This window comes from Bos grunniens, chromosome 12 (genome assembly GCF_055505025.1).
Source record: "Bos grunniens cultivar Pamir isolate PY7600 chromosome 12, Bosgru_T2T1.0, whole genome shotgun sequence".
NCBI classification, from domain to species: domain Eukaryota; kingdom Metazoa; phylum Chordata; class Mammalia; order Artiodactyla; family Bovidae; genus Bos; species Bos grunniens.
In genome coordinates, this window is record NC_141176.1 from 30,134,274 (window position 1) to 30,146,523 (window position 12,250).

At 44.3% G+C, this 12,250-nt stretch overlaps 1 protein-coding gene across 1 annotated transcript in view; it reads right to left on the minus strand.

Annotated features, from left to right (window-relative positions):
• Window positions 1-12,250, minus strand: part of LOC147361586 (cilia- and flagella-associated protein 337-like) — a 122,657-nt gene that overhangs the window by 77,166 nt on the left and 33,241 nt on the right. Inside the window, 1 exon segment of the mRNA XM_086330782.1 lies at window positions 424-469. Within this exon segment, the coding sequence (XP_086186908.1) occupies window positions 424-469 (46 nt within the window).

Consider the following 12,250-nt stretch of genomic DNA (forward strand, 5'->3'; position numbering starts at 1 on the left):
GTAAAGCACAGTGGTTAAATGCAGGCTGGGATTAGACTGCTTGGGTTCAAATCCCAGCTGTGTCGCCTCCTAGCAGCACGTAAGCTGGAGAGCCCACGTGACTGCTCTGTGCCTCAGTGTCCCCGTTATCACAGATGGCAGTAAGAGCAGCGCCAGATGGCGGTGGCGTGAGGATTGAAGACGCAAGCACAGCACCAGGCCGAGGCCGGCACTCAGACATGCTACTTGTCAGAATTTTATGCATTTGCCATAACGTCGTGTTTCCTCTTCTCTTTCCTCCACTTGCACCTCGCCTTCCAGAAACAGATTCTCCCACCCGCTTCCCTCCCCCTTGATCCTCCCTGAAAGGACAGCAGATGGTCTTCTGGCCCCTGAATCACTCCCGACTGCCCCCTCATGCCCCCTCCTGCCCTGCACACCTACCTGATCATCACCATAGAGAAGCAGGCACTTGTCAGGATCCTCGTAACTAGAGCAAAGAACGAAAAAAGAAAACATCTTTCAGACATGGAGCACAACAGCAGCTCGGGGGAGGGGGACCCGAAGACTGTCCTTTATGTCACACTTATGTTCTATTTGCAGAACAGTCTTAGACATAGACACTTGTTTACTTCACCCAGATCAGAAGTGATTTCAGATTTCTCTTCATTTAATCATCTCATTCCACTGTGTAGGTTCATAATTAAAATAAGAAACTTATTTATAAAGCCAGTGCCAGAGCTGAGAGCTAGCTGAAAGAAGGTGCTTGGGCTGATGAACCCTCTCGGTCAGCAGACCTCCAAACCACAGTGGGCAGCCTGGAAGGAGAGATAGGGGCTTGCCTGACATGGACAGCATCTCCCCCATCGGATGGGGGTTGGAGGGAGTGGGGAAGAAGGAGCATTGGCTCCCTAATCCTGGTGTCCAAGAAGGAGGTGGCCAGAGTTTCATGGGGAAATGCTGCACCACCCACTTTGGGTAAATGGCTGGCTTCAAGGGTAGGGTGCCCACTGGCTGATGCCAGGGCCAGAGGGAGAGAACGTAGTTGCGGATGAAGATGTGAGAGTGGGTGGAGTTGGCTGGAAGGGGGGATGATGGGGCTGAGAAAGAGTAGGAGGAGGGCGTATGGACAGTGGGCAACAAAGCGGCAAGACCCTGAGTGTGTTACCCTTCCCAGTGACCCCTCAAATCTCAGTATTATCTACAAAAATCACTAAATGCTTGGTGTGGCTGGATTTCTTGTCAAACCAGTAAAGGGGCTGAGTGGATACATGAGGTGGAGGCCTGCCAGTATCTGGGAAATAGCAATGAAGGCTTGTCTGACATTATGTGGCTACATTATGTGGCTACATGACATATTTTTGGAAGTACAGCTGATATACAATATTGTGTTAGTTTCAGGTGTACTACAGAATGATTTGACGTTTGCATACATTATGAAATGATCACAAATCTAGTAACCATCTGTCCCCATAAGTGGCTACATTAAATTTAAAAAATAATTTGTCACTTTGAATTACATTAATTTATTACTCTTATTTCCGGAAACAGAAGGAACCTACAAGAGACACACTTCTTTCCTGTGTCAGTATCAGAAATCTGTATGTGTCTTAAACACCTTAATTGATATCTTATAGACCCTACCAAGTGGCCAATGGAGGTTGTTTCCTTCTTTTTTCTGGCTTTTAGGAAACTCAAAGAAAAATAGGCTATTCATTTCTAAGAATTGTTTAGGGTATTATGGAGTGTATTTTGGTCACTGATTTTGTCTCCCTATACATTTATCCGTCACCTTCATTCATCCATGTGCACATGTTGTATCTTTTATTCTATTCTATATTCATTGCTGTAACTGTCCCCAAATCCTCTTTTGAACATTGTAGTTATTAATAAACAAAAACACAAATAAGTATATTTTGCCTATCCTGAAAATTCTTACACTTGAGTATTTTTACTGCACAGACTATTCCTCAAGTTTTGCCGGCAAATCTGTCCATTAATCTTTTCTGGACTTCTGTCTTTAGAGTTCTGCTTTTCCAAAAGACTTTGCTTCACCCTCATTTTATTAACATGGTCTCTTGTATTTTCTTCTAGTATCTACTTAAAAAATATTTAGATCTTTATTTTGAATTTATTTTTATGTATCCTGTGATTTAAGGACTTAATTTTTCCCCTAATAAATAGCTAACAATTATTTGTTAGACTGTTCTCCCACTAATTTGAAACACTTATTTTATCAGATACTATTTTTCCTGTGTGCATGTCTGGCATCGATCTATTTGTCTCTCCTTTGCACTAGCTCTTTCATTTATTATAACTTAACAGCTTGCTTTGATATCCAGTAGTTCCAATCTTTGGAGAAGGCAATGGCACCCCACTCCAGTGCTCTTGCCTGGAAAACCCCATGGACGGAGGAGCCTGGTAGGCTGCAGTCCATGGGGTCGCTAGAGTCGGACACGACTAAGCGACTTCACTTTCACTTTTCACTTTCATGCATTGGAGAAGGAAATGGCAACCCACTCCAGTGTTCTTGCCTGGAGAATCCCAGGGACGGGGGAGCCTGGTGGGCTGCAGTCCATGGGGTCATACAGAGTCAGACACAACTGAAGTGACTTAGCAGCAGCAGCAGTTCCAATCTTACCTCCTTATTTATTTTCAATATTTTTGGGGGGCTATTTTCACATATTTACTCTTTCAGATGAACTTCAGAATCAACTTGTTGAGCTTCAAAACAATCTCTTAGATATGTTCATTGGAATTCCATTGAAATTGACATTTAATTTGGGGAGAGGTGACATCTTCACAATATTAAAATTTCCCATTCACGAACAAAATGGCTTCCCTTTTATTTGGTCTGTCTTTTACATTTTTAAAAAAAGGCTGTTGATGGTACTAGTAGTAAAAAACCCACCTACCAAGGCACCAGACGTAAGAGACTCCCTGGGTTTGGAAGATGCCCTGAAGGAGGGCATGGCAACCCACTCCAGTATTCTTGTCTGGAGAATCCCATGGACACAGGAGCCTGGTGTGCTACAGTCCACAGGGTCAGAAAGAGTTGGATACAACTGAAGCAACTTAGCATGCACGTGTGCAGAAAGGTTGTTATCACTCTAGATATATCTCACACATTTCTTGTTAAGGTTATTTCTGGGAATAATCAATTATCTACCAATCAATTTCTTCCTTAGAGAAAAATCGAGAAAGATAGCAAAGAGTCAAGTTCCTCACGGTCAAGATACTCCTGTTACAAAGACATGTACCTGTGTATGGGTTCAGTTGCTTCAGTCGTGTCTGCCTCTTTGCGACCCCATGGACTGCAGCCAGCCAGACTCCTCTGTCCATGGGATTCTCCAGGCAAGAATACTGGAATGGGTTGCCATGCCCTCCTCCAGATCTTCCAGACCCAAGGATCAAACCTGCGTCTGTGTCTCCTGTATTGCAGGCAGATTCTTTAACCACTGAGCCATCTGGGAAGCCCCTTACGAAGCCATATTCACCTGCAAAGTTCTGCCATACCTTTTCCCAAGAAAGACCCGTCCAACCCGTGTATAATGTTGGAAATAAGAACAGTTGGGCAGTTGAATAAATTTTTAAAAAATCCTGCACGTCCCTCCAAAAGACAAAGAACAGAGGTTCTCCACTAAGTTATAAAAAGACTCGTTTAGACCCCCAATTTTTCTCTATACCTTTTATTTCTACAGATGATATAAAATATAAAATAAAATTCAACTCCTTGCACACATTATCTTTCTCCCCAGCACATAAATCTTGGGATTTGAATATCAATCATAAAGAATCCATCCAGTCTACTGGTGTCTCATTTCCTTCCCCTCCATTTCAATCGTCTTGTCTTTGATCATACTTAAGCCACTCACAGCCATGGTTGTACCCTTGATTTTGTCCTCAGTCATACCTGGAGCCCCTGCAAAATCTCCATTTCAAACTCCAGTCTTCCCAGTTTATCTGCACTGTACTCCAGCTGTAACTCTTGGACTTTCAATCCGTTGGTCCTAACACATTTTCACTGCCCTTGACCCTTCCATGCCTTATTTTCCTTCATATCTGGCTTAAATTCCACAGTCAATTATAACCACTTCCTCCTTTACACCCCAACTCTCTCGTTGTTGCTGCTGTTCTTTCTTGGCAAAAGTACATCCCTGATTCAAACTGACTTTCCACCCACCCCCTGCATGCACTCACATGAAAATGTGGCTGGCGATAAACCACACCACTCTGCTGAGTGGTCTGACTTGAAATTCATGACCACAAACCACAAATAAATTCTCAGTGCTTCCTGGCAGCCATTCTCATCTCCCACTTTTCAAGACCATTTCACACTTCCTCTTTTCTCTGAAAATCTCCAATGCTTCTTCCCAATGTCCATTCTCAGATGAAGATCCTGCTTCTGAGTTATCAAGAAAATGGAAACCTTTAAAACAGGCTCCACTGGGGCTTCCCTGGTGGCTCAGTGGTAAAGATTCCGCCTGCCGATGCAGGAGACACGGGTTTGATCCTTGGTCAAGGAAGATCCCACATGACACAGAGCAACTAAGGCTGTGTGCTGCAACTATTGAGCCAGTGCTCTAGAACCTGGGAGCCACACTACTAAGCCCATGTGCCCCACCTTCTGAATGCCACATACTCTCGAGCCCATTCTCCGCAACAAAAGAAGCCGCCACATTGGGAAGCCTGCGCACTGCAACCACAGGGTAACCCTCACAACTAGAGGAAAGCCCTCACAGCAATGAAGATATAGCACAACCAAAAATTAAAAATGAACAAACAAAGAAAACAGGCTCCATCAGATCCCAGCACACATGCACACACTTACCTGCGTATGGACCCATCTACTCAGGCTTCCTTTGCATCCCTGGTTCCCCCCGGGGTCAGCCCTTCACATGCGTGCTGGATCCCATCCCTTTTTGCCTACCCAGTCTGCCTGCTGTTCAGCATTTTTCCCCTCTGTCTCCTGCACCATTGATATTCTGGATCATTCCCATCAGCACAAAAAAGGGTTCTAATTACTCTTGTTGGAGAGGATAAAAAACACTTGTCTCAGTCTGCTTGCCCTACCAACTATCACCCCATTTTTCTCCTTCCCTTTACAGAAAAGTTCCTTGAAAGAGGGGTTGATCCTGCTGTCTCCATTTCTCTCTTCCTATTCCCACTCAATAGCATTTTCATCTGGCATGTCCACCTTGGACAAAACTGCAGTGACTTCCAGTGGAAATTCTGGGTCCTCGTCTTTCTAGCCACTGCATGCACTTGACGCTGCTCATCCAGGTTTGAACACCCAGGACTCGGCCCCTATTGCCTACACATGAGCAAGTGCATCCGACACCTTGAGCTCTGACTCCGCTTCTTTATTCTGATGACTCTGATGCCCCTCAACACGCATACCTTGACCACCTCAAATTTCTGATGCCCTCCCCTTGTGCTTCTTTCTCAGCACTTATCACTTTCCAACACCCTATGTAATCATCTATTATGTTGATGGTTTATTATCGGAAAGCCAGGCTCCACTAGAGCAAAGGTTCTTGCTTATTTTACTCGCTTACATGCCGTGAGTGCTCAGAGCAGTGTTGGGCCTATAATAAGCTACACTGATCTTTGCTGTTGATGCATGAATCATACACTCCAGGCTGGCCATGCTCAACTCCCAGCAAACCCCAGGCCCCACCTCTAACGCACAGGCTCCGGCCTCGCCTGTAACCCCTGTACCTCATTGTTGCTCTTCCCTCAAGTCCCTCCCAGTGGTGCCCGTGAGCACTGCCCTATCCCCCCACCCCCGCATAATTTCTAGATCCTTCTGTGCTGTATTTCTTCTCCTTTGCTCTCACATCCTAACACACTCCTCACTGAGCTTATTGCCTGTCTCTTTCCACTAGGACGGAAGTTCCCTGAGAGCAGACTTTTGATCTGCTTCTCCCCCTGCTGTGTCCGCAGCACCCAAATAGTGCCTGAGAACACATATGTGGAAGGGGCTTACTTAGAAAGCACCCTTTATAAAGTTCTGAGCGATCATCTCCCATACTTGTCTCTACGAATGTGGACCAGAAGACAGTCAAGCTCTAGCTGGATGCAGTGGGTCTGGCCTGCATGCTGCGCCCATATTCCCCAGGGTGGCCTTCACTCACCCTTGCGTGCTTGGCCTCTGAGTCCCAGCCAAGATCTGGAGGCCTCACCTGGAGGCCACTGGGCTCCCTGCCTCGGTCCTAGTGCTCCAGATACACTCTCCCCACTGCCCTTGGCCTCCTTGATTTTGGAGCCTCGGTCGCCCAGCCAGCCAAATGCAGGGTGACTCCTCGCCCACTCTTGGCTCTGTCATCCAGCTGAACGAAGGCTGGCAACTCGCCCAGGGACTGTAACAGGCTAGGCACCCCCAAGCCATTCATTCCTTTATTCCTCAAATAGTTATTATAATACCATGTGGCCAGTGTGGTTTTATGCTGATGGGATATAACAGAGAACACTCTTGCCATTGTGGAGCTCATATCTAATGAGGGGGTGGGTAAGAAATAAATAGCCAAATAAATATATCACATGTCAGATGATGCTAATTGCTATGGAAGTAAATAAGGCAGGGTGAGGACATTAAGTAAATCTGAGTCTTGGGGTGGAAGAGTGTATTTTCATGGTCAGAGAGGCCTCCTGGAGAAGCAGGTGACACTGGATTGAGCCACATGGATTTCTGAAGGGAAGGTCACTCCTGGGGGTAATGACAGCAAATGCAAAGGCCCTGAGGTGCATTTGTCCCTGCTGTGTTCAGAGAGCAGTAATGCATGCAAAGGCCTGGAGCAAGGTGGGCAAGCAGGAGGGTCCTGGTGGGGACAGAGTGGCCTGGCAGGCGGAAGCATAAAAGAAGGAAGATTTCTCCTAGAACTGAAGGAGATCCTCCCTGAGCTTGCGGGGAAAGGAAAAAATAGACAGGGAAAAACTGGGAACAGTGACAGACTTTATTTTTGGGGGGCTCCAAAATCACTGCCAATGGTGACTGCTGCTATGAAATTAAAGGATGCTTGCTCCTTGAAAGAAAGCTATGACAAACCTAGACAGCATATTAAAAAGCAGAGACATTACTTTGCCAACAAAGGTCCACATGGTTAAAGCTATGGTTTTTCCAGTAGTCATGTATGGATGTGAGAGTTGGACCATAAAGAAGGCTGAGTGCTGAAGAATTGATGCTTTTGAACTGAGGTGTTGGACAAGACTCTCGAGAGTCCCTTGGACAGCAAGGAGATCAAACCAGTCAATCCTAAAAGAAATCAACCCTCAATATTCATTGGAAGGACTGATGCTGAAACTGAAGCTCCAATACTTTGGCCATCTGATGCAAAGAGCTGACTCATAAGAAAAAACCCTGATTCTGGGAAAGATTGAAGACAAGAAGAGGAGAGGATGACAGAGGATGAGATGGTTGGATGGCATCACTGACTTGATGGACATAAGTTTGAGCAAGCTCTGGGAGATAATGAAGGACAAGGAAGGCTGATGTGCTGCATTCCTTGGAGTCACAAAGAGTTGGACGTGACTGAGCAACTGAAAAACAAATTCATTGGAAGGACTGATGCTGAAGCTGAAGCTCCAATACTTTGGCCACTTAATGCGAAGAGCAGACTCACTGGAAAAGACCTAGATCCTGGGAAAGATTGAGGGCAGGAGGCAAAGGGGAAAGCAGAGGATGAGATGGTTGGACAGTATCACTGACTCAATGGACATAAGTTTGAACAAATTCTGGGAGATAGTGAAGGACAAGGAAGCCTAGTGTGCTGCAGTCCATGGGGTTGCAAAAAGTTGGACACAACTTAGCAACTGAACAACAAAAGGAAAAGCAGAAGAACCACAAGGAAGGGGGAGGAAGAGAGGGCTGAGGGTTCTTGTAGGTACACAGCCCAGCTATCCAGGGGGCTGCCAAAGGGAACTGTGGTTCCCTAGCAATGTGAGAGGAGTAGCTGTGTGGAGCTCCAGGTAGACATGCCACCTGCAGCCAAGTGCAGAGTCTTATGTATGAGACAGCCTCAGGCCCAAAGGGGCCTTGATGAAGGCTTCCCACCAGTGGACCCCCAAACTCAGGCACCATGTCAGTGGAACCCCTGTAGTGACTGATATTACGGTGTGGGTGCTCAAAACAGAACTGGAGTTCTGAAAAGTAAAGTGAGTTATGTTTCTTTCATATCCAAAGTTACAGACTAAGATTCACATTTGCTACATTATTCTAAGTACATTAAAATCAGGAGAAATAAACTGTTGTGTACCACTGGCTTATCTTTCACACATCTTTGCCCCTGGATGTTGATATATTTTTCTTCCAACAAGACTTGGAAAAATGAAAAGAGTTGCCTTGAGTGGAAATCTCTGCTCTGCTATTGCTTACCCTGAAAGGAAGCATGGAGCCTGCCTTAAAGCATGCAGTCACTGACTTCTCTAAAAGAGAGACTCGATATTTCTGCCAAAAAAAAAATCCCAGAAACACATCCATCCCGAGTATCAGAGCCCAGAAATTATTCATATCACTCTGCAGCTCTGGCAAGAGACCAGATTCCTGGAATTCGAGGCATCTGAAACATTTCATTGTGCTGCAATAACAGCAATAGATGTGGGTGATAACAATCTAGAAAGAGTTTTTCAAAGGGGCTATCTCTGATTTTTTAAGATGCAAAAAAGGCCCAATTTAGGATCAATAATTCCCCCCTTTCTAGAGATGTTTCAAGCTAATCTGTGTGTTTCAATCTCAGCAAGGGCAGCAAGACTGTCATTTCATTTAGGAGTTAGGTTTAGAGTAGTTTTATCCAACTAATTGCAGCCCAGCGATTCAGGGGAGCATTCTGTCACATCTAATAAACTGAAGCTTTCACACAATGCTTAGGACAGGGCCTCAGACCCAGGGTAAACTCCCCATATGCTGCTGGCAAGGACAGGGAAACCAGGAAATTGGAAGTACCTAGCTGTGCTTGGACTGGCTTCAGACTTCATTTCTTTGATCTTTGATGAATTGCAAAGCTTCATGATAAGTGAGTCAATTTCTGACAAGTCTTGGCATTCTAAATCCTAATGATCTTACCATCCCCATATTTTTTTCCTTCTGGGTCACAGTAGGATGATGCATAGAATACATCTCTTGGTTTCCCCCTTCAAAATGGAGATGATCGTGGGGTCTCAGTTATGAAAGGTGATGGGGAGACTGAGGCCAATGACAGCTATTCACAAGGGACCCATCAGTGCTCTTTTTCAGGCGGCAAAAGACAGGAAGAACAGTCAGATAAGAGATCACTGAATGTGTCTGTAGTTATTGATGCTAGATTCTTTCTCTCTATATATCAGCCTTCCAGGAAAAAAGAGAATGGATCATCAATGCTCCCAATTCGTAACTCGGCTAAGGAAAGAAGGCAGGCTGTTTTTACTCAGTGTATGCTTGACCTGAATCAAATTGATTGTACTAAAGCACTGAGGCATCGCTGGGATTCTGTCATTTATGTGAGAAGTCTCTTCTGGGGTCCATGCGGATGCCATTTGGGGATGAACCATCTCTTGAGAGAGCCAACCAATGTCTTAACATCAACTTGGATGTAAACCAGAAAACAATGGTGATGGTGATCACTTTGTCCTTCAAAGAAGCTGGGAGGGAATGCAGATCATATGACAAGCATCAATGTTCAAAGAGGCCTTGATCCACTGGGATCCTGGCAAAATGCCATTGAGATTTGTTCGAAATTGTAAGCAGAGCATAAACAAATCTTCCCAGAGTTTGTGGACCAAGCTACAAAGAGGAGAGACTGGAGGCTGTGAGCCAAGCAACAAGAACATGTAAGCAATTGTTCCCACCCACACTGGGACAAGGATTATAGAAATGAGAGCAGAAAGAGACAAGAAGTGGCCAGTGTTTGGAAGTAGAAGGTGAGGAAGAGAGGAGGCAACCACAGGGAATTCCAAGGTGCGCAGTTCAAATGATGAAATGGAGGCTATAATCAAAGCAGAAAACATTGGAAGCACTGCAGAATCTGGGGGCAGGGAGGTTGCATTTTGGCACTTCAGTTTTGAAAGGCCTATAGGATACCCACTCACAGACAAACCTAGCATTCAGAGGACAGAGGTCAAGAAGTAATTTTAAATCATAGCCAAAGCCATAAAAAGAAAAGACAATACTTAAGGAGACAGTGTGGTAAAGAAGAAGGCCAAGGGTAGCACTTGAAGGGCTCTCAACATGTAAGAGGGAAGAGGAGGGTGAAGGCTGGAGGAATTGGAGAACCAGAGGAGGAGCTACTGCAAAAATCAAGGGAAGAAAAAGTATATGTCACACAGCTTGGTATAATGAAGACTCAACAGAAGGAAGGATCTGCCTCCTAGGATATCATTGTATTAGGTCTAGTGAGAAACAGGCTGTGAAGCCTGGTAGTGATGGTGTCTGGGTGCAGGGCAGAGGGCCAGGGACCAGATGCTGCGAGTCCCTGAGCATGCAGCGTGAGGGGCAATGTCCCTCCTCAGGCCTTTACTCCTGTTGTTTCTCTGTCTGCGCGGCTGTCTCCCAGGTATCCCCCTTGGCTTCCTTGGCTCACTCCCTTGCTCCCTCTGGGTCTTAGCTTGAAGGTCACCTTTCACTATAGCTTCCCCTAACCACCTTACTGATTACTACAACGAACAACTCCCCCATCCTACTCTCACCACACACACACATATATCCTTGGCATTATTTCCCTTTTTTAAGTCCATAGCACTTAACACCTTTCAACATACTGTATCATTTGTACATTTATAAAACTTATTATTTATTCTCAATCTCTCCTTCTTGAATGAAAACTCCTTGAGGGCAGAAAATCTTATATATATTATACTGTGAAGGATTCCCTGCACTCACAACGGTGTCTATCTCACATTGGTCCTTCTGGAGTATTTGTTGAGTGAATGAACACAGCTGACTAGAATACAAGACAGAGAGTGATAATTCCTGGAATAGAGATATAAATAAAGTAATATAGAATACAAGGGAGAAATAGACAGCAATGTGCTCCTCTGTACATGGAATTCTCCAGGCAAGAAAACTGGAATGGGTAGCTGTTCCCTTCTCCAGGGGAATCTTACCAATCAAGGGATCAACCCAGGGTCTCCTGCATTGCAGGTAGATTCTTTACCAGCTGAGCTACCAGGGAAGCCATGATAATAGTAGGAAACCTCAATACCTCACTTTCAGCAATGGATAGAACATCCAGACAGAAGATTAGTAAGGAAACATATGATTTGAATAACACTATAGATCAAATAAATCTAACAGACATACATAGACATTTAACCCAACAGCAACAGAATATACATTCTTCTCAAGGACACGTGTATCTTTCTCTGGGATAGACCATTTAGGCCACAAAACAAGTCTTAACAAATTTAAGAAGACTGAAATTATATTAAGTATCTTTTGGATAACAATGAAATGAAGCTAGAAATCAAAGCAGAAAGCAAATTGGGCAATTCATGAATATGTGGGGGGGGGAACCCACATTTTGGAACAAAAAGAAGTAAAGGAGGAAATTAGGAAATACCTCATGACAAATAAAAATGAAAATACACCATATCAAAACTTATGAGACTCAGTGAAAGCAGTACTAAGAGGGATGTTCATGCCTACATTAAAAAGAGGAAAGATCTCAAATCAACAACTTGGCTTTAAACCTCAAGGAACTAAAAGAAAAGAAGAAGAACAGGACTTCTCTGGTGACTCAGTGGTAAAAAGTCCACCTGGCAATGTAGGAGACACAGGTTCAATCCCTGGTCCAGGAAGATCCCACATGTCACAGTAACTAATCCTGTAAAGTCACAACTACTGAGCCTGTGCTCCAGAGCCACAAGAGAAGCTACTGAACGTCGCAATGAGAGAGGAGCCCCGGCTCCCGCAACTACAGAAAAGTCCATGCAGCAACGAAGACCCAGCACAGCCAAAAAGAAATAACTAAGTAAGTACTTTTTAAAAAATTTTATTTAAAAAAGAACAAACTAAGCCAAAGTTGGCAGAAGGAAATAACAAAGACTAGAAAAGGAATAAACAAAACCAAAAAACAACAAAACTAAGAGTTGGTTTTTTGAAAAGATTAAAATATTTATAACACTTTTGCCAGATTAACTAAGAAAAAAGAGAAGACTCAAATAAATAACATTAGAAATGAAACAAGAGACATCACAAATGATACAATAGAAATACAACTGTGAAAGTTATATGCCAACACGCTGGGTAACCTAAAAGAATGGACAAATGCCTAGAAACATAAAATTTTACCAAGACTAA